The sequence below is a fragment of the Oncorhynchus mykiss genome, chromosome 11 (assembly GCF_013265735.2).
Source record: "Oncorhynchus mykiss isolate Arlee chromosome 11, USDA_OmykA_1.1, whole genome shotgun sequence".
Lineage (NCBI taxonomy): Eukaryota > Metazoa > Chordata > Actinopteri > Salmoniformes > Salmonidae > Oncorhynchus > Oncorhynchus mykiss.
The window spans coordinates 68,293,169-68,316,892 of NC_048575.1; the positions used below are offsets into that span (position 1 = coordinate 68,293,169).

The following is a 23,724-nucleotide window of genomic DNA, read 5'->3' on the forward strand; positions in this document are numbered from 1 at the left end:
CTCTCTGTCTCTCTGTCTCTCCCTCTCCCCCTCTCTCCCTGTATCTCTCTCTCCCCCTCTCTCTCTCTTTCTCTCTCTCTGTCTTTCTCTGTCTCTCTCTTTCTCTCTCCCCCTCTCTCCCTGTATCTCTCTCTCCCCCTCTCTCTCTCTTTCTCTCTCTCTGTCTTTCTCTGTCTCTCTCTCTCAATTCAATTAAATTCAATTTGCTGTATTCTCTCTCTCTTGCTCTCTGTCTCTGTCTCTCTCTCTCCCCCTCTCTCCCTGTATCTCCTCTTTCTATCAGATTCAGATTGCTTTATTGGCATGAAATACAATTTGTAGATATTGCAAAAGCTGTATAGTGGTACAGCATTTCAGGAAATACACTTCAATGCAATGAGGTTAATGAAATCCATTTAATTTCAGTAGTAATAATAACATATCATGTGGACAGGTAAAACACTACTACTGTTTTATTGTGTGATCTTTGATCGATATATTTCATTAAATAAAACATATTATAAAAAGAAGATGGTTACACTATATGTTGCTTTTAAGGTATATAGAATGTAAATACATCAAGGAATGAATGTTCATGGACTGTCCCTCAGGCTATGGCAATCAGACATCTGTCAGTAATAGCTGCTCCCTCACCCAAAATACTAACAAGCTTTATGTCATTAGTAAATGCACAGAAGTTGGGGATTGATTGAGCTATTTTCTTTTATATTTATATATATTGTCTCTCTACACTGTCATTGTTATTTTGTTGAAGTTTGTCTATTCAAGGCTATCTTGATAATGGGTTAATTCACTGACAATTTGAGAAATTGACAGTTCTACATGTCTCATTGATTGAATTTAATGATGGTGAGTAATTACTACCCTGAACAAAAATAAAGACGCAACCGGCAAAAATGTAAAAGATTTTACTGAGTTACAGTTCATATAAGGAAATCATTCAATATAAATACATTCATTAGTCCCTAATCTATGGATTTCACATGACTGGGAATATAGATATGCATCTGTTGGTCACAAATACCTTTAAAAAAAGTTGGGTCGTGGATCAAAAAACCAGTCAGTATCTGGTGTGACCACGATTTGCCTCATGCAGCACGACACATCTCCTTCATATAGAGTTGATCAGGCTGTTGATTGTGGCATGTGGAACGTTGTCCCACTCATCTTCAATGTCTGTGAGAAGTGGCTGGATATTGGCGGTAACTGGAACACGCTGTCATAGACATCAATCCAGTGCATCTCAAATATGCTCAATGGGTAACATGTCTGGTGAGTATGCAGGCCAGGGAAGAACTGGGACAATTTCAGCACCCAGGAATTGTGTACAGATCTTTGCGACATGGGACCGTGCATTTTCATGCTGAAACATGAGGTGATAACGGCGGATGAATAGCATGACAATGGGCTTCAGGATCTCATCACGTACAGTATCTCTGTGCATTCAAATTGCCATCGATAAATTGCAATTGTGTTCATGCCTACCCATACCATAACCCCAACCACCACCATGGGGCACTCTGTTCACAACGTTGACATCAGCAAACCGCTCACCCACACGATGTCATACATGTGGTCTGTGGTTGTGAGGCCGGTTGGACGTACTGCCAAATTCTCGAAAACAGTGTTGGAGTCGGCTTATGGTAGAAAAATTAACACTCAAAATTCTGGCAACAGCTCTGGTGGACATTCCTGCAGTCAGCATGCCAATTGCACTCTCCCTCAAACCTTGAGACATCTGTGGTATTGTGATGTGTAAAAAAAAAACTACACATTTTAGATTGGCCATTTATTGTCCCCAGCACAAGGTGCACCTGTGTAATAACCATGTTCTTGATATGTCACACCTGTCAGGTGGTTGGGTTATCTTGGCAAAGAAGAAATGCTCACTAACAGGAATGTAAACAAATTTGTGCACAACATTTAAGAGAAATAAGCTTTTTGTGCATATGGAACTTTTCTGGGATCTTTTATTTCAGCTTATGAAACATGGGACCAAGACTTTACATGTTGAGTTGATATTTTTGTTCAGTGTAGATAATGACCTGCTGTGGTTCATTCAGACTGTTCCAGGTTGGTAAATGTGTGTTTTTCACCATGTATATCCGTATGGCCAGTGTGGCCTGTCTTACAGCCAGATGTTAACCTGAATCATAAAGATTTAATCAGATCCCGGTACCTGGAAACTCATAACCCGCATCATGCAGACTGACTGCAAGACCAAAACATTCCTGGTGAGAAAATGTAATTGTTTGTGCTTGTAGTGGTTTGAGTTCATGAAATGCCACCACCATTGACGGCGAATAAATAAATACCATCTATCCCATTGAGAGCACCTATTTGATTTATATAGACTAATCCTTCGATCCAGTAGATTGTCGTCTGTAGTATTGTGCTTTGCTTTTGTGCTTTGATTGTGTGTTATGTCTGCTGTTCACATCACATTTGAGACTGACACATATGAATGTATTAAGCCTTATAAAAGGCCTCTTTCCTGTGTCACTCCCAGATTTGGCCTCTGACTGACAGCCCCTCCGCCCGACGAGACAAAAAGCTCCTGACAGATTAGTTATCACCACGGGAACAAAGATTCTCTCAAAAAGAATCCAATGTCTTAAAGTGTTGAACTCCCAGACGGTTTTTAATGTTACTCTGATGCTAATGTGAGAGCTGAGTGGAGGGGAAGAGCTGGCAGCCTGTGGGCGCATCCCAAATTACACCTTATTCCCTATACAGTGCATTACTGTTGAACAGAGCCCTAAAGGACCTGGTCGAAAGTAATGCACTATATAGGGGATAGGGTGAGATTTGGGACACTGTCTGTGTTCCCGGGGCCTTTGTGTTGCCAACGTTATAACTCCATTGGTGGCATCCAAGAGATGAACACAGCTGGCTGATGATGGGACTGTGACTCGCCAGTGACCCCACATATTGGAATGCACACACCATAGAATCGTGTTCCCTGGACAAGACAGGCCTCATTGAGGGGGCAGACAATTTAAATTGGGATATGGTAAATGGGAGACCCATAAAGTGTATGACCTGGGGTCGTATTAGTGTGTGAAAGGATGGTAGTACTCCCCGTGAGGACACGCGACACACTGTCAGCCTTTCATTGACAGGGACAAACAGATGTCCTCATATCACAGCCAACATTCCTGCCTCGATTTCCGAGTGGGAAAAACCTCTCCTTCCCGTCATAAAGCCTGTCAATGCTGTGAAGAATACCCCACTGTATTCAAAAGATAGCCTTCAGTACTTTGGATGTCCTTGAATAACCTAAAAATCCCCTCGGTTCATTTACAAGTGAATGAAGAAGGCAACATGGCAATTCACCTAATGTTATTACTCTCAACTTTTTCATCAAGTTGTCTACTGTACGTTGTTAGCAGAAGTACTGGACAGCTGCCTCTGCAGTTTGCGAGGGAGGAACTAGGACCAAGGACAGAGAAAGTTGTCCTTTCCTCTGTCTGAATTCACTGCTGCAGTGCAAAGCCAAAGTCGGGGAGCAACACGGTGAAATGCTCCCGAGACCACATGCCTGCGAGGTGCTCCCTCGCCAGGAAAGGGATTTTTCTGTCCACCATTAGACAGAAAATCCTTGTGCCTACCACAGACAAGCAAGTAGACAGTTATTCATCCATAAAGCCACTATAGAGCCATGCTGCAGTATTGTCTGAAGGTCTGTTTGTCTGTGAGGGAATTGGATCCTGCTGAGAATTTTCCTCTTTTTTTTTTAACTTCACTCATGTTGTGTCTGGTCGTAGTGCCACTTTGTATATGTAAGCAATTAAGTTAACAAGCGCTCTGTAGAGGTAACCAATATGAAGCCACAGTTGCTCCCAGCTCTCTTGTTTCTTGTTATGGTGTTGCAATCAAATCTCTGTCGAGCTCGTCTTGCAGCAAGATTTGATTACCTGAGAAGGTGTTGGCTGCTTGAAAGTTCATCCTTGTCTTCAAGGTCAGCCAGCCTCAATAAGATACAGTACATTATCAACACATAACATCATAAAGTGCCTTCTAAAAGTATTCACATCCCTTCACTTTTTCCACATTTTGTTGTTTTACAGACCTAATGAAGACGTTGTGTCACTGGCCTACACACAATGCCCCATAATGTCAAAGTAGAATTATATTTGAGACATTTTTACAAAATAATAAAAAACTAAAAGCTGAAATGTCTTTAGTCAATATGTTTTCAGCCCCTTTGTTATGGCAAGCCTATATAAGGTCAGGAGTAAAAATGTGCTTAAGTCAGATAATAAGTTACATGGATTCACTTTGCCTGAAATACTTGTGTTTATCAACTAAGGTCCCTCAGTTGAGCAGTGAATTTCAAGCACAGATTCAACCACAAAGACCAGGGTGGTTTTCCAATGCCTCGCAAAGAAGGGCACCTATTGGTAGATGGGTAAGGAAGAAGAAAATAGAGGAAGAAAGCAACTCAGGGACCTCACCATGAGGCCAATGGTGACTTTAAAACAGTTACAGAGTTGAATGGCTGTGATAGGAGAAGACTGAGGATGGATTATCAGCATTGTAGTTACTCCACAATAAAACCTAAATGACAGAGTGAAAAAAAGGAAGCCTGTACAGAATACAAATATTCCAAAATACGCGTCCTGTTTTTAATAAGGCACTAACGTAAAAAATGTGTCAAAGAAATAAACTTTATGTTTTGAATACAAAGTGTTATGTTTGGGGCAAATACAACACAACACAACTGAGTACCACTCCTCATATTTTCAAGCATGGTGGTGACTGCATCATGTTATGGGTATGGTTGTCATCGGTAAGGTCTAGGGAGTTTTTTAGTATAAAATGAAATGGAATAGAGCTAAGCACTGGCAAAAACCTAGATTAAAACCTGGTTCAGTCTGCTTTCCAACCCTTACTGGGAGACAAATTCTCCTTTCAGCAGGACAATAACCTAAAACACAAGGCAAAAACATACAGTTGAAGTCGGAAGTTTGCATACACCTTAGCCAAATACATTTAAACTCAGTGTTTCACAATTCCTGACATTTAATCCTTGTAAATCTTTGGTCAGTTAGGATCACCACGTTATTTCAAGCCATAGGAACAGCAAGATTATTTATATCAAAACGGGTTTGCCATAGAAATCTAATGGAAAACAGATGGACCTAAAAAAAAAAATCCCTGGATGGATTGTGCTCGGGGTTTCGCCTGCCAAATCAGTTATGTTATACTCACAGACATTATTCAAACGGTTTTAGAAACTTCCGAGTGTTTTCTATCCACATCTACTAATAATATGCATATCCTAGCCTCTGGGCCTGAGTAGCAGGTTGTTCAATTTGAGCATGCTTTTTGATCCGGACGTGAAAATACTGCCCCTATCCCAGAGAGGTTTTAAGCCATTTTGCCACAACTTTGGAAGTATGCTTGGGTTCATTGTCCATTTGGAAGACCCATTTGCGACCAAGCTTTAACTTCCTGGCTGATGTCTTGAGACGATGCTTCAATATATCCTCAATTTTCACCAGTTCCTCATGCCGAAAAGCACACCCACAACATGATGCTGCCACCCCCGTGTTTCATGGTTGGGATGGTGTTCTTTGGCTTGCAAGCCTCCCCCTTTCCCCTCCAAACATAACAATGGTCATTATAGCCAATTAGTCCTATTTTTGTTTCATCAGATCAGAGGACATTTCTTCAAAAAGTACGATCTTTGTCCCCATGGGCAGTTGCATACTGTAATCTGGCTTTTTTTTATGGCGGTATTGGAGCAGTGACTTCTTCCTTGCTGAGCGCACTTTCAGGTTATGAGTCGATATAGGACTCGTTTACTGTGGATATAGATACTTTGTACTTGTTTCCTCCAGCATCTTCACAAGGTCCTTTGCTGTTGTTCTGGGATTGATTTGCACTTTTCGCACCAAAGTACGTTCATCTCTAAGAGACAGAACGCGTCTCCTTCCTGAGAGTATGGTGGCTGCGTGGACTCATTGTGTTGATACTTGCGCACTATTGTTTGTACAGAATAACGTGGTAACTTGCGAAGTTTGGAAATTGCTCCCAAGGTCTACTGCGGTCTTGGCTGATATCTTATGATTTTTGTCCACAGGTGCACCTCCAATTGACTCAAATGATGTCAATAAGTCTATCAAAAGCTTCTAAAGCCATGACATCATTTTCTGGAATTTTCCAAGCTGTTTAAAGGCACAGTCAACTTGGTGTTTGTAAACTTCTGACCCACTGGAATTGTGATACAGTGAATAATAAGTGAAATAATCTGTCTGTTAACAATTGTTGAAAAATTACTTGTGTCATGCACAAAGTAGATGTCCTAACCGACTTGCAAAAACTATAGTTTGTTCACAAGAAATTTGGAGTGGTTGAAAAACAAGTTTTAATGACTCCAACCTAAGTGTATGTCAACTTATGACTTCAACTGTATATGGAGTTGCTTACCAAGAAAACATTAAATGTTCCTGAGTGGCCTAGTTACAGTTTGGACTTAAATCGCCTTTAAAATCCATGGCAAGACTTGAAAATAACTATCTAGCGATGATCAACAACCAACTTGACAGAGCTTGAAGAATTGTTAAAATAATAATAATGTGCAGATATTGTACAATCCAGGTGTGCAAATCTCTTAGTGACTTACCTAGAAAGACTCACCCCTGTAATCGCTGCTAAAGGTGATTGTTACATGTATTGACTCAGGAGGTTAAATACTTATCTAATCAAGATACACTCTATTAGTGGTTATTTTTCTTACAGTTTTAGCAAAAGTTTGAATTTTTCTTCTACTTTGACATTGCAGAGTACTTTGTGTAGATAATTTTAAAAAATACAACATGTTAATCTATTTTAACCCCACTTTGTAACAACAAAATGTGGGAAAAGTCCAGGGGTGTGAATACTTTCTGAAGGCAGTGTAGTTAGAATAAAGTCAAAGACATGCAGATTTTCTTGTCATTGCTGTGTGGTGTTAAAACTAAAGGAAAGGAAGTGGGATGAATGACTGGAGGTCCAGGTTGTTACGACTGTCTGCTGAAATGAATGGTTAGATGTGCTATAAAGGCAGCAGATGAGGCAGCTTCTCCCCGGCGCTGCCTGCCACACAGAGGTTGAACTAATAAACAGGAGATCACCAACAACATGGTCAAAAGATCTCATGAACAACGACTGGTATGTGTCCTCTCCGTCTGGACTGGACTACAAGAGCAGTGTGTGACAGACCTACATGGGTTACCAGCAGTAGAGATAATGGATGGGCTCTGTCCAGAGATGAGAGACATTTTGACAATAAAATGGATGGGCTCTGTCCAGAGATGAGAGACATTTTAAAAATAAAATGGGTGGGCTCTGGCCAGAGATGAGAGACATTTTGACAATAAAATGGATGGGCTCTGTCCAGAGATGAGAGACATTTTGACAATAAAATGGATGGGCTCTGTCCAGAGATGAGAGACATTTTGACAATAAAATGGAGTCTCCGGCTGTCTGCCTGCCATTCTATTCCCCTCCCATGTGCATTCACAGCATCCTAATTTGTCTTTGTATCTCAATGTCAGAATGGGAAATTGCTTTTCGGTTCTGTAAATGTGTGTTGACTTTTTGTAACAGTCAGATAAGTTGGGATAGGATCTAAAGCAACCCTGTGTTTCAATCAGGGTGATACTGTTCACCCCTGGCTAGGTGATCTCACTAGCTGTTCATTGTCTGAGTCCCAAATGGCACTCTATTCCCTATGTAGTGTACTACTTTTGAAGGTGCACCATATAGGGAATAGGGTGCCATTTGGGACTCAGCCGTGCATTGCGATAAGTGTTTGTGCTGGTGACACAGTCCTCCACCCCCAGCCTGTCTTATCAGACATGAACACACCAACCAACCCACTCCCCTGCTATCTGTGGCATCAGATACACCAGGGTCATGGAAGATCAATGACATGGGGCTTGATTTATACGAAACCAAGCCCTTTCATCCCGAGAAAAAAATAAGACCATATTTCGATTTAAAACTTTCAAGTAATTTTATGCTTTTCCCATACCAAGGAAAATTATAAGCTATATGCCAGGAGGGGATATAATCAAAACATTGTAACACATGATTTATTTAATATTCTCCCTTCTCTGAGTGTTTACCCCTTAGTTTAGAAACATACTGTACAGTGCCTTCTGAAAGTAGTCAGACCCCTTGACTTTTCCCACATTTTGTTAAGTGAAAGACTTATTCTAAAATGGATTAAATAAATAAAAAATCCTCAGTAATCTAAATACAATAACCCATAATGACATGATATTTAAAAAAAATATTAGCTAATTTATACACATTTTAAAACTGAAATACCTTATTTACATAAGTATTCAGAATTGAGCTCCAGTGCATTCTGTTTCCATTGATCATCCTTGAGATGTTTCAACAACTTGATTGGAGTCCACCTGTGGTGAATTCAGTTGATTGGATATGATTTGGAAAGGCACAGACCTGTCTATACAAGGACCCACAGTGCATGTCAGAGCAAAAACCAAGCCAGTAAGTCGAAGGAATTGTCCGTGGAGCTCTAGGGAAGGGTACCAAAAAAATTCTGCAGCATTGAAGGTCGCCAATAACACAGTGGCCTCCATCATTCTTAAATCGAAGAAGTTTGGAACCATGAAGACTCTTCCTAGAGCTGGTCGCCCAGCCAAACTGAGCAATCGGGGGAGAAGGGCCTTGGTCAGGGAGGTGACCAAGAACCCGATGGTCACTCTGACAGAGCTCCGGAGTTCCTCTGTGGAGATGGGAGAACATTCCAGAAGGACAACCTTTTCTGCAGCACTCCACCAATCAGGCCTTTATGGTAGAGTGGCAAGACGGAAGCCACTCCTCAGTAAAAGGCACCTGACAGCCCACTTAGAGTTTATCAAAAGGCACCTAAAGACTCTCAGACCATAAGAAACAAGAATATCTGGTCTGATGAAACCAAGATTCTTTGGCCTGAATTTCAAGCATTACGTCTGGAGGAAACCTGACACCATCCATACGGTGAAGCATGTTGGTGGCAGCATCATGCTGTGGGGATGTTTTTCAGTGGCAGGGACTGTGAGACTAGTCAGGATCGAGGGAAAGTTGAACGGTGCAAAGTAGGGAGAGATTATTGATGAAAACCAGCTCAGAGTGCCCAGGACGTCAGACTAGGGCGAAGGTTCACCTTCCAACCAGAAAATTACCCTAAACACACAGGATATGCAGAGAAGAATGGAGAAACTTCCTAAATACGGGTGTGCCAAGCTTGTACTGTCATACTCAAGAAGATTCAAGGCTGTAGTGCCAAATATACTTCACGAAATAACTGAGTAAAGAGTCTGAATATTTATGTAAATGTGATCTTCCGTTTTTCGCAAAATGTTCTAAAATCCTGTTTTCGCTTTGTCATTATGGGGTATTACGAGTAGATTGATGAGGAAGAAAAACAATTTAATCAATTTTAGAATAAGGCTGTAACCTAACAAAGTGTGGAAAAAGTGTCTGAATACTTTCCAAAGACGGTATGCATATTCAAAGAGACTTGTCTACAATTTCAAGTTCCTTAAAGGTCCAACGCATCAGGCATTTTTATCTCAATATCAGATAATTTCTGGGTAACGATTATGTACCTTACTGTGATTGTTTTCAAATAAAATGGTCAAAAATAAACAAAAATAGTTTCTTAGCAAAGAGCAATTTCTCAAGCAACAATTTAGCTAGGACTGCCTGGGAGTGTTCTGAGTGGAGAGGGAAAAACTGAAAACTAGCTGTTATTGGCAGAGAGGGTTGGAACTCTCTTTCTTATTGGTCTATTAGCTAATTTACCTGCTGGTAATGTCACCAGGCAGGCCAAAACTCCATCCCATGAAAACAGGCTGACATTTCAGCTAGTCTGGTCAAACAGCTCTTACACTAAAAGAGCATTTTCACAATTTCACCGTATAGTTCCAACCTCATAGTGTGGAAATAAATATAAAACACAGCAAAATCATGTTTTTGACTGCACTGTGCCATTAAAGTTAATCTTGTGGGGTTATTTGCATTTCTGCAATTATTCAATTCTAGTTATCATCAACATGGTAATGTATACAGCTCAGAAATACCAAACACATTTAGGCTACATGTAATGTGAGGTGAAATTTCTTATCACCTCTGTGACTTGTCCAACAGCCAGATATGAGGGTCAATTTCTGTGTCGTTACCATCTAGGCCTTTCATCCGAACAAATGTTTTTAATGCCTGCTCAAAACAATTAGTTAGAAACCAATCAGTGAGCCCAAACCTGCCACAACTGACTGCCCTTTAAATTGTATCCAGGCCAGAGAAAATAAATGTCTGAGGGGTGCCTGCGTCTAGTCGTCCACTAGCAAACTAGACTGAGAGGGCTTGTTTAGAGGCAGTGGACTGCGTTAGAGGCTGCATCCAAAATGGCACCCTTTTGTGTTTGTCTTTTCCAATGTGTTAGGTCTTGGGCACAGTCAGTACCATCAGTGAGCCTCATCTCTCTAAAGCATGCGGTGTCTTCCTCCCCTCCCTTTGAATGGATAACATGAGATTGATTGACTGCTTCGTCTACGGTGTTTTCAAAAATGAATTCTTGCGTCGTTTTCAACTCAGTTCAACACTGTGCAACATCGGTAAGGGTTGTGTACTGTTTGATCGATCGAGACAAGGACAGAGAGCACAGGGTTTCCAATTGTTGCAAGGTGATAACTTTAGAAACCCATTTTGGTGAGCAGCAACAACATGACTGAGGGCTGGAGTTTACAATCGATCCCATTTCTCACTCGCACTCGCATTCAATCCACGTTATAAGTCATACAGGAAATCAATTTCTGTGTTTGATGATTATAACTCTCAGCCATACAGATATAGTGCTGGCCTCAGCAACTATCTCTCCTCTCCCCCCTCTCACACACACTCTCTCTCTCTCTCTCTCTCTCTCTCTCTCTCTCTCTCTCTCTCTCTCTCTCTCTCTCTCTCTCTCTCTCTCTCTCTCTCTCTCTCTCTCTCTCTCTCTCTCTCTCTCTCTCTCTCTCTCTCTCTCTCTCTCTCTCTCTCTCTCTCTCTCTCTCTCTCTCTCTCTCTCTCTCTCTCTCTCTCTCTCTCTCTCTCTCTCTCTCTCTCTCTCTCTCTCTCTCTCTCTCTCTCTCTCTCTCTCTCTCTCTCTCTCTCTCTCTCTCTCTCTCTCTCTCTCTCTCTCTCTCTCTCTCTCTCTCTCTCTCTCTCTCTCTCTCTCTCTCTCTCTCTCTCTCTCTCTCTCTCTCTCTCTCTCTCTCTCCCTCTCTCTCCCTCTCGATCTCCCTCTCTCTCGATCTCTCCCTCTCTCTCGATCTCTCCCTCTCTCTCGATCTCTGATTGTGACCTTCGTGGAGATTGAAACAAACACTTTAACCGCTCCAGAAGAGGACATAAGTAGAAACCCTTTCACCTTGCAGGCGTTTTTTTATGATTTATGTGCATATCAAACCATTTCAATATTAGCCCGTGTGTCCTCCTTATCGCCAAGCTTCTCTTTAAAGGTTCATCTTGAAATGTGATAAGAGAGAGTTTTTTTCTGGGCTTTGTAGTAAATGGAAGATGTAAGTGTGGCAGTTTGATGTGTTGTATTTTCTCATGATCTTTTGTTGGAGCAGAATTTCCTGGTCATTGAGCCTCGTACTCTGATACCATGGTCTATGAGCCTGATACTCTGGGTCAGTACACATCCACTGAGATATTTTGTAAGGCGTCTCTCAAGGTGAAAAGATCCTACAGACAATAACTGGTCATTCACCTCCTCACGAGCGACCCAGATTAAATAAGAGTGTGTGCCAAGGAAGGCAAGCCCGTCTTTGCCATGGGTGACCTACAAAACTAGGCAAGCTTGATAATTTCTACTGAAACGAAAAGCATGCTTTTCCCTGTCCCCTGTTTAACATACTGGGGATGTAGATACAGTCCTGGGAGTTGGTTGAAGAAATCATTGAATATGTACAGTTTTTACACATCAAGTGTGCCAATCTGTTTCATTATTCAGTTTGTTTGTTGTGTAGTTGATCTGACTGATACGGTAGACAGTAGTACACTCCAGCAATGCAACTGCTTCCTTTTTACTCCTCGGGCATATCTTCCATTTATCATTAGCAGACAGTCATGATCTGTATTAGCTTGCGTTTATGTCATGAAACACATGTGCCCGCAGAATGATGACGCTTGCCTTCCTTCCTGCTCTATCAATAGTTAGTATTTTTTACCAAACAGACTGTTTGCAGTGACAGGCCAAACTGTGCGTGGTGAACAGTTGTCTTTTCTAGTGATTTATTTTGACTGTACCATATGGAACAGTGAGTATTAGTTAAGATAGATTACCAAGGGACAACTGGTAGCCAACTTTTTAGCCCAGTGGACCTGTATTTCTTGGGTTTTTAAAGGAAAGAAAATGGGCCGGTTATTGATTTTTGGTCCCAGTCCGCCCCTGTAGGCTAGAGTGATAATTAAGTTTGCAGCATGGGGGCCAGGCTGAGCTGAGTTTGAAAGAAATCCTGGCTTCTGCATATAACGTCTGAAATCCTCTACAGGCGGAAAGCTCCCTCTCATCAATCATAAAGTGCCCCTCCAGAACCAATTGAAATAACAACTTCCAGTGTCTTAAAGATGGGACAAGGAAAGAAAATGTAAGGCACTCCTGGAAAAGCAATCATCGACAGAATAGCAATAATTGCTAATTTCCCCTGAAACTAGAGGTTAACGTTGGAAACGGTAGCAGCTATGCTAAGCGATTAAACATTTATAACAAAAATCTTACTTGCGCCTATTCCCTAAATATTGCCTTTATTTTGACCATAGGTCTTGGTCAAAAGAAATGCACTAGGGACTAGAGCGCCATTTGGGATACAATCGAAGGAAAATTTTGTAGCTTATGGGCAAAACTGTAGCTTATAGGGATTTCAACGGCCTGCAGGGTCCTGGTTTTCCCTCTTGCTGTGTTCAAGCCTCATCCTCTTCCTTCTGCTTTGTGTTAAATAAGTGCACTCACTGGATTTATTGAAGGATCAAGATCCTCCAACACAGTACAGAAGGAAAAAACGCAGCACACAGAGGAGAGTCTTCATCAGAGAAGAAAAAATCATGTTTAGTACCGTAAAGTAAAGGAGGATCATGGCTTTCATTGGTTGGAGTTGGAGCCACAGTGCCATGGTTCTTACATTACACTAATGACAAAAGCAGGGAGGTACAGTCAAGTATGAAAGCAGATTTATGTAAAGAAACACTTCTGGGGATTAGATTTAATCTCTATGGGGTCTCAGTTATGTCTCACACAATGTTTTATTTTCCATAGAAAATGAAGGACCATGCTTATTGTATCCACACCCACATGGTAAAACTGTTCATCAGTTCACCCGATGCTTGCAATGTAGCTACAGTAGATTAATGTAGTTTTGTCCTTATTTGATCAATCCAAATCATGTCAACCTAGTTAAAACTATCACATTTGACCCTAATTCTTGATCCCATAACAGTCTAAACCCTATCTAAACCGCATTGAATAACAGATTCACTATATGGAACAACAGAAAGGCCCCCCAAAAAATACAAAATAAATGTGTTCTGAAGTGTCTGTCCTATATCTGAGAGATATAAGAAAGATCAGGAAACATTAAAAAACAAACATTTTTGTACATTTTTGTCACTGAACAGTCTCCATATGTATACTACTGTACACCTGCTCGTCGAACATCTCATTCCAACATCTTGGGCATTCATATGGAGTTGGTCCCCCCTTTGCTGCTATAACAGCCTCCGCTCTTCTGGGAAGGATTTCCACTAGATGTTAGAACATTGCTGCAGGGACTTGCTTCCATTCAGCTACAAAAGCATTAGTGAGGTCGGGCACTGATGTTGAGCAATTTGGCCTGGCTCGCAGTCCGCGTTCCAATTCACCTCAAAGGTGCTCGATGGGATTGAGGTCAGGGTTCTGTTTTGGCCAGTCAAGTTCTTCCACACCAATCTCGACAAACCATTTCTGCATGGCCCTCACTTTGTGCACTGGGGCAATGTCATGCGGAAACAGGAAAGGGCCTTCCCCAAACTGTTGCCACAAAGTTGAACGCACAGAATTGTCTAGAACGTAATTACTTGCTGTGGTGTTAAGATTTCCCTTCACTGGATCTAAGGGGCCTAGCCAGAACCATGAGAAACAGCCCCAGACCATTTTTCCTACTCCACCAAACTTTACAGTTGGCACAATGCTTGGTAGTGAGTGTTGCAACTGAGGACAGACAATTTTCATGTGCTACGCTCTTCAGCGCTCTGCAGTCCCGTTCTGTGAGCTTGTCTGACCAATCAATTCACAGCTGATCCGTTTTTGCTCCTAGACATTTCCACTTCACAATAACAACACTTACAGTTAACCGTGGCAGCTGTAGCAGGGCAAAAATGTGACTAACTGAGTATGACGGTCCCATGTAGAAAGTCATTGAGCTCTTCAGTACGGCCCTTCAACTGTCAATGTTTGTCAATTTAGATTGCATGGCTGTGTGCTTGATTTTATACATTTGTGAACAACGGGTGTGGCTGAAATAGCCAGATCCACAAATTTCCACAGAGGCGTCCTATTAGTGTGCAGCCCAAACTCTTCGGACGCTACATACAGAGGTTGGAAGATTGGCTCTACCAACAAGCCCCATCGGCTGTACCGAATTCAGAGCAAAACGGAGAACACCATTGTGTTTGTGAGAGTCTCATCTTTCCATAGAGGGGTCTTAATAGTTTGTAGGATAAACCGATGTTTGGACGGAGAGATGCGTTGGACTGAAAAACTTTGAACAGATATTTTCATGGGGATTTTTTAATTATGCTAATTGGTTTTCCACAGGGGTGCAGACATCGTCTCTAATCCCCATGATCATTATGTATGTCCATATGGCAGGGTCAGAGAAGGATGCTGCTTTGCTTGTTTTGAGATCTGTAGACTCATTCTTCTTTGCCATTTTTTCGAATTAATCAATCCAAACCTTTGCTAAGGGCTGTAACCTGGCACTCCTCGTTGCGTCGTGCAGAGAACACCTCCTCGGGCCTTATTGCTTAAATGGGCACCATTGTTAAGACAGATGAATAGTCAGTACTGCAAAGTTTTGAATGAGAAGCTTTTGAAGACGGGACTTTGTTTAAAACCATTCCCAGCTGTCCTCTGTGTGGGGTGGGTATAAAACTGAGGTGTTGCCGGCTCAGTACCACTCATACAATACTGGGCTAATATAGATCACTTGCACTAAATATGTGTGCCAGCCAGCAGGTTCTACTTTCCCTGGTAAAATTCCCCTCACATTGGCCACATGGCAGCCAACTGGCTTTGTTGCGGTCTGAGAAGCTAACAATAGAGTAAAAACAAGTGAGAGAATTAGAAAGCAGCAGCAGTCAAATAGTGTCAGGTCTGAGTTGGTGTGCCAGCGACCAGCTGCATTAGCATCAAACCATGGCCACGGGGGTCTGCTGATGGAAGTCCAGGAGGGGAGGCCGTTTTCTTCGTTTCCCATGGTAGGAAAAAGCTACAACTGTCTGTTATTCACAGTGTCATCTAATAATAACCGTATGGTCACAAGAAGCTGGCATTAGCTTCTCCTGTCTGTAGATAGTTGATTCTGATTAGACATGTTTTATTCCTTTCCACTTGTTTTTGGAATAATACTGTGTTTTGCCAAAGCCACAGATTTGCTAAATAATGCCTCACACAAAGAGTAGTTTTGTCTCTCAGGGAGGGTTGGGTCCCTTAGAGGTTCATGTGGAGAGAAGCCAGCCAGTCTCCAAAGTGAGAAAGCCAACCATCCGTCCAGAACTAAAACCCCAGCAGCAGCTCAAAGCAATTTTCTGGCTATTTTGTTGATTTAATCCCTGGTTTGCGATGCTCAGGCACAGTGGAGTGAGTGTGTGTGTGTGTGTGTGTATGCCTGTGAGGTGGGGGGTAGCTTTTTAGCACCCCTAGGGTCCAGATCTTAGCGCTCCCATTAGTGCTCTTACTGTGCGTACATCACGGAGGCACTCATCCCTGTCTGTCGAATCAGCGTCTGGCTACGTGGGGCTGCTGAGGCTGAGATCAGTCATGGGATCCCATCACCTGTATCCCTGTGACTGGGGCTCATCTGTCAGCCAGCCTAATCACACGTCAGCCAGCCCCGGTTCAGGAGACCGAGCAGACAGAAGCAGAGCAGCTCCTCACAGCACAGAATGTTACCTGTTCATGACTTCCCTGTGCCAATGACTGTCCTGTCTGTCAGCCCCCCACCGTCTGCTCTCACAGGGGAGAGTGTAGAAATGATGTACTTACTGAAGATGAGGAACACCAAATAAATGGTGCAGAAAAGTTAGCATTTAATTAGCTTGTGGTACAAAACACACACACTTTTATTGAAGGCAGGAAATCCATTGTTACATTTGTATTTACACTCATGTCCCCACGTATAATGTGCCAATAAGGAGGTATTTCTAAATATGTCACTCTTAACTTAAACTAAGTGACCTAATAGTTACTTGATACAATGTTGTTAAGAATAGTCTTCACAAATCCCCCCTTTATGTCAACATCTATTCTTGTGTTCATACAGAACATGTAGTTAATGCTTCACGTTCAAGCTCGGTTGCCCACAGTGGAGAATACCTTAACTAACCTGTATTTACAAGAGCGAATACTTTAACTAACCTGTATTTACAGTGGTGAATACTTTAACTAACCTGTATTTACAGTGGTGAATACTTTAACTAACCTGTATTTACAGTGGTGAATACTTTAACTAACCTGTATTTACAGTGGTGAATACTTTAACTAACCTGTATTTACAAGAGAGAATACTTTAACTAACCTGTATTTACAGTGGTGAATACTTTAACTAACCTGTATTTACAGTGGTGAATACTTTAACTAACCTGTATTTACAGTGGTGAATACTTTAACTAACCTGTATTTACAGTGGTGAATACTTTAACTAACCTGTATTTACAGTGGTGAATACTTTAACTAACCTGTATTTACAAGAGAGAATACTTTAACTAACCTGTATTTACAGTGGTGAATACTTTAACTAACCTGTATTTACAGTGGTGAATACTTTAACTAACCTGTATTTACAGTGGTGAATACTTTAACTAACCTGTATTTACAGTGGTGAATACTATAACTAACCTGTATTTACAGTGGTGAATACTTTAACTAACCTGTATTTACAAGAGAGAATAATTTAACTAACCTGTATTTACAGTGGTGAATACTTTAACTAACCTGTATTTACAGTGGTGAATACTTTAACTAACCTGTATTTACAGTGGTGAATACTTTAACTAACCTGTATTTACAGTGGTGAATACTTTAACTAACCTGTATTTACAAGAGAGAATACTTTAACTAACCTGTATTTACAGTGGTGAATACTTTAACTAACCTGTATTTACAGTGGTGAATACTTTAACTAACCTGTATTTACAGTGGTGAATACTTTAACTAACCTGTATTTACAGTGGTGAATACTTTAACTAACCTGTATTTACAGTGGTGAATACTTTAACTAACCTGTATTTACAGTGGTGAATACTTTAACTAACCTGTATTTACAGTGGTGAATACTTTAACTAACCTGTATTTACAAGAGAGAATACTTTAACTAACCTGTATTTACAGTGGTGAATACTTTAACTAACCTGTATTTACAGTGGTGAATACTTTAACCTTTCTGATCTCCCCATCCCGGATCCGGGTTCGTGAATACAGACTCAAGCTCATTACCATAACGCAACGTTAACTATTCATGAAAATCGCAAATTAAATGAAATAAATATGCCATCTCTCAAGCTTAGCCTTTTGTTAACAACACTGTCATCTCAGATTTTCAAAATATGCTTCTCAACCATTGCAAAACAAGCATTTGTGTAACAGTATTGATGGCTAACGTAGCATTTAGCATTAGCATTCAGCTGGCAACATTTACACAAAAAAACAGAAAAGCATTCAAAAAAATCATTTACCTTTGAAGAACTTCAGATGTTTTCAATGAGGAGACTCTCAGATAGCAAATGTTCAGTTTTTCCTGAAAGATTATTTGTTTAGGACAAATCGCTCCGTTTTCTGCGTCACGTTTAGCTATGAAAAAACCCCTGTATCCAGGATTGTGTAAATCTATCAGCAAGCTCATTAGCATAACACAACGTTAACTATTTATGAAAATCGCAAATGAAATGAAATAAATATGCCATCTCTCAAGCTTAGCCTTTTGTAAACAACACTGTCATCTCAGATTTTCAAAATATGCTTCTCAACCATAGGAAAACAATCATTTGTGTAAAAGTAGCTAGCTAGAGTTAGCATTTCGCGTTAGCATTTAGCGTTAGCATTAGCGTTAGCATCCAGCACGCAACATTAACAAAAACATAAAAGCCTTCAAATAAAATCATTTACCTTTGAAGAACTTCTGATGTTTTCAATGAGGATACTCTCAGTTAGATAGCAGATGCTCAGTTTTTCCAAAAAGATTCCTTGTGTATTAGAAATAGCTCCGTTTTATACATCACATTTGGCTACCAAAAAAAATCCATAAATTCAGTCCTCAAAACGCAAACTTTTTTCCAAATTAACTCCATAATATCGACTGAAAACATGGCAAACGTTTTTTAGAATCAAGCCTCAAGGTGTTTTTCACATATCTCTTCATTGATACATCGTTCTTGGATACATGCTTTCTCTCCTGAATCCCAGGAGAAAATGACCGCACCTGAAGATTACGCACAAATTTAGACAAAGGACACCGGGCGGACCTCTGGAAAATGTAGTCTCTTATGGCCAATCTTCCAATGATATGCCTACAAATACGTCACAATGCTGCTAAGACCTTGGGCGAACGACAGAAAGTGTAGGCTCATTCCTTGCGCAATCACAGCCATATAAGGAGAGAATGGAAAACAGAGCTTCAGAAATTCTGCTAATTCCTGGGTGATGCATCATCTTGGTTTCGCCTGTAGAATGAGTTCTGGGGCACTTACAGACAAAATCTTTGCAGATTCTGAAACTTCAGAGTGTTTTCTTTCCAAAACTGTCAAGAATATGCATAGTCGAGCATCTTTTCGTGACAAAATATCGCGCTTAAAACGGGAACGTTTTTTATCCAAAAATGAAATAGCGCCCCTAGAGCTCTAAGAGGTTAACTAACCTGTATTTACAGTGGTAAATACTTTAACTAACCTGTATTTGGTGTGGAGAATACTTTAACTAACCTGTATTTACAGTGGTGAATACTTTAACTAACCTGTATTTACAGTGGTGAATACTTTAACTAACCTGTATGTTTTATCTAACCACAAGATTAAAGGAAAGAAAACAAACTTTTACTACCGGTCTCTAAACCACAATTCAATCTCGGCACATTTTCCAGCAGACCATTACTCTTAAAAGAAACAACATGTTGCAGGAGCACAGGAGGTTGGTGGTACCTTAATTGCGGAGTAAGGGCTCATGGTAATGGCTAGAGCGGCATCGATGGGATGATATCAAATACATGGTTTCCATGTGTTTAAAGCCATTCCATTTGCTCTGTTACAGCCATTATTTTGAGCCATTCGCCCCTCGAGAACTTGTTCTCAACTAGCTTACCTGGTTAAATGAAGGTGAAAAAAATGATTTAACAAAGCAGCCTCAATGCTCAGGAGCCTTGCCAAACAGCCCAGTAACTTCTGGTGTAGAAAGAATCATGTTACCAAATGAAGCTGAATGGCCGTCTGTAGAGCGGTGAGGTGAATGCTGATCTGACCCTTGGGGAGCCCTGTGATGCGTACCAAATGGCAACCTATCCCCTTTACAGTTTACTATTTAAAAAAAACAACTAATACCCATAGGGCTCTAGTCAAAAGTAGTGCACTATAAAGGGAATAGGGTGCCATTTGATGCGCAAACTGAACACCCGGCCACTCCGTGCGCCACTAGGCTAGCCAGAAACCTGCAGATGGTCTCCCCCTCATTGGTATTAATCTGTTTGGGTTGTGGTATAGGGAGTCGGGAAGGGGAGGGAGAAGGGTAGCTCCCCACTCCCCACATGCAGGTGTTGCCTGCTGTTTATGGCAGCCTGTCATGAGAAACCCGGATGGAGAATAAGCTCGAGCAGTAGTCAAGGTCACAACACACCACCCCTGCAGTAATTGTCCCTGCAGTGTTAGTCCTCAGAGAAATAGACAAAATAATGCCACAATGTCATCCACTAAGTGTCTGTGTCCTCCACTGTGACCAGGGGGGTTGAGATGGGGTGCAGGCAGGCAGACCGGCATGCAGGGAGACTGGCAGGCAGGTAGGCAGGGAAACAGGCAGTCAGGCATAGAAACAGGCAGGCAGTCAGGGAAACAGGCAGGCAGGAAGGAAGGAAGGAAGGAAGGAAGGAAGGAAGGAAGGAAGGAAGGAAGGAAGGAAGGAAGGAAGGAAGGAAGGAAGGACAGACAGACAGACAGACAGACAGGCAGGCAGGCAGGCAGGCAGGCAGGCAGGCAGGCAGGCTGCAACAGGATCATGTATTGGAGGGGGACTGTGGAAGGTTAATTGCTTTTAGTAGGATACTATGACATTTCACTGCAGCCAAGTGGTCCCATGTGTATCAGGGTGTTTTGTGTTGGTCACTGTCAGCTCCGTATGGCTAGCAAGACCAAACTGGAAATGTCAACATAGTTCTGAGTTTCATAACTTGAGAATTCATAGTTGGTTGAGATTGTAAATAGATAAAGTAGCTACTGTAATACAACATGCAGTATTTGTCAAAATCTCTCTCAACTCTAATGTTTCCTTGCTGACCTTCTGCTTCTATTCACATTATGTTTTCTTTCTTTCTTTTTCTTTCTTTCTTTCTTTCTTTCTTTCTTTCTTTCTTTCTTTCTTTCTTTCTTTCTTTCTTTCTTTCTTTTTCTTTCTTTCTTTCTTTCTTTCTTTCACACAACGGCATCTGCGCCATCTCCCAGATAGAAGGACTCTATTCTCCTCCACCGTCCCTGACCGCTCACAAGCGCCCCCAGCAGGACGTGACTGGACCTGGTCATCAGGGTGATGAAAGGCCTGCTCCTAGGCTGTGTGACCATGGCTGTGCTGCTTCAACTCTCCAGCACCGGCCTGGTCAAGAAGATCATCCGCCACCGCAGAGAAACCCTGAGAGAACCCTCTAAGAACCTGACCCTGCCCCACCCTGACCAACCAGTGGTCTTCAACCACGTCTACAACATCAACGTCCCCTCCAGCTCTCTGTGTTCTGTAAACATGGAGAGCCCAGAAGGAACCAAGGTCAAGCCTAAACGAAGTCCAGTCCAGTCGGTCATGCAGGGCATGGAGAACAAGGACCACACGATGGACGGAGAGAACCAGATCGTGTTCACCCACCGCATCAACATCCCCAAGCAGGCATGTGGCTGTGACAACCACATGCCTGATATGAAGGACATCTTTAGCAGACTGGAGATGCTGGAGTCTGAGCTGTCCAGCCTCAGAGAACAGTGTGGCAGTGGAGCCGGTTGCTGTGGAGCCCAGGTTACAGGTATAGCACAGAACATTTTGACCAAAGACATTCTCAGGTAGTGTTTCACACCTGTTTCAACTATAGGCTTGATAGTGGGTAGATTCGTTGTATAAAATGTGTTAGTGCTAGGGCAAAAAGGAAAATGTTTACCCCTTTGGGTTCCAAGGACCAGGATTTAGAAACACTGTTCTCGTGGCAGTTAGAGTTATAGTTTTCACTTAGATTACATTCCTACATTGCTTTTAATTCTGCTATAGATCAATATTCCCTATTCCGACTCATTGCAATTGTCTTTTTGTATATATATTATTTGCTGCAAAGATTATAATATTATCATAATTTAATAGATGTATGTGTTGTTTCCTCTACGTTTCCTCAGGTGAGGTGGCCACCAAGCCTTACTGTAATGGCCATGGTAACTTCAGCACTGAGACCTGCAGCTGTGTGTGTGAGCCCGGCTGGAAGGGACCCAACTGCACCGAGTCTGAGTGCCCCAACTTCTGCCAAGACCAGGGACGCTGCGTCGATGGAAAGTGTGTCTGCTTCGAGGGCTTCCACGGAGACGACTGCAGCATGGAGCCATGTCAGGAGGACTGTGGGGACAACGGGGAGTGCATCGACGCCATGTGTATCTGTGAGGACGGCTTCGCCGGGAGCGACTGCTCCCAGACCAACTGCCTGAACAACTGCCTGGGACGCGGCCGTTGTGTAGACGATGAGTGTGTGTGTGACGAGCCGTGGATGGGCTACGACTGCTCCGAGCTCATCTGCCCCAACGACTGCTACGACCGTGGTCGCTGCGTCAACGGAACCTGCTTCTGTGAGGAGGGCTTCACCGGGGATGACTGTGGGGAACTCACCTGCCCCAGCAACTGTAACAACCGTGGGATGTGTGTCGACGGCCAATGTGTGTGTCACTCTGGCTACAGCGGTGAAGACTGCTCCAAGCTCACCTGCCCCAACGATTGTACTGAGAAAGGCCATTGCTTCAACGGGAGGTGCATCTGCGACCCAGGCTTCGAGGGAGTGGACTGTTCCACCCTGTCTTGCCCAGACAACTGCAGCAACAGAGGCCAGTGTGTCAATGGAGAGTGTGTCTGCAATGTAGGATTTGAGAGTGACGACTGCTCTGAAATCTCCTGCCCCATGAAGTGTCTGAACCGAGGCCGCTGTTTGAATGGACAGTGTGTGTGCAGTAAAGGCTTCGCCGGGGACGACTGCAGCATCAAGACCTGCCCCAAAGACTGCCTGGGACGCGGCGAGTGTGTTGACGGCACGTGCGTGTGCTTCATTGGCTTCACGGGCAAAGACTGCAGCGAGCTGACTTGTCCCAACAAATGTCTGAACCGTGGGCACTGTGTTAACGGCCAGTGTGTGTGCAACAAAGGCTTTGCTGGGGAGGACTGCAGTGAGAAGACATGTCCCAAAAACTGCCTGGAGAGGGGCTACTGCGTGGACGGGACATGTGTGTGCTTCGAGGGATTCCAGGGCCTGGACTGCTCTGTGCTGACCTGTCCAGGAGACTGTGAGGACCAGGGGAGATGTCTGGATGGAGTGTGTCTGTGTAATGAAGGTTACATCGGAGAAGACTGCTCCGGGGGTAAGAAACCGAAGATTAATCCCAAATGGCACCCTATTCCCTTTATAGTGGACTACTTTTGACTAGGGCCAATAGGGCTAGTCAGAACCCAAATTGAACCAGGTTGTCTCAGTCGCAAACCAATATACATTTTTTGGGGGGCTAAAATACAATCTGGAAAACTATTTTGAATGCTCTATTGATAGTAAGTGTACTAGTTATAGTAAGTGTACTAGTTATATGAAAAGGGAACAGCAGTCCCACCTTTTTCATTGTCATTTAGCCCATATTCTGCGTGAGGAATGTTAAGCTCACTTTAATATAAAATTATTAAAAAATATATAGGTTCATTTCTACACACTTTCTACCTGGTTTTAGTAGTTTAATTTTCAGACTGGAGTATTTTTCATAAAAAATGTAAAATAAAAATGTTTGCTCACACTCTCGGCCCATTCAAAACCTCCCGCGACCCGTATTTGGGTCATGACCCACCAGTTGAGAATCGCTGTACTAGGAAATAGGGTGTCATTTTGAACAAACAGAAAGAGACAGAGAGAGAGAGATCACACATCCTTTGGTTGATGGGAGTATGGCTTGATGTGATATCATTGGTTTATGGCTGATATGTTTGAGGAACATTTCAACATGATGACATTC

The 23,724-nt window shown here is 42.3% G+C and overlaps 1 protein-coding gene across 3 annotated transcripts in view; it reads left to right on the forward strand.

Annotated features, from left to right (window-relative positions):
* LOC110536289 (tenascin) overlaps positions 1 to 23,724 on the forward strand; it is a 74,147-nt gene that overhangs the window by 6,111 nt on the left and 44,312 nt on the right. For 2 of the 3 annotated variants that reach the window (XM_021622011.2, XM_021622012.2), the window contains exons 2-3: positions 20,941 to 21,506; positions 21,868 to 23,088. In XM_021622011.2, coding sequence (XP_021477686.2) covers positions 21,026 to 21,506; positions 21,868 to 23,088 — 1,702 coding nt within the window. In that variant the 5' untranslated portion in view covers positions 20,941 to 21,025. The remainder of the gene's footprint in view (positions 1 to 20,940; positions 21,507 to 21,867; positions 23,089 to 23,724) is intronic. The other variant, XM_036936188.1, reaches the window with a different exon arrangement.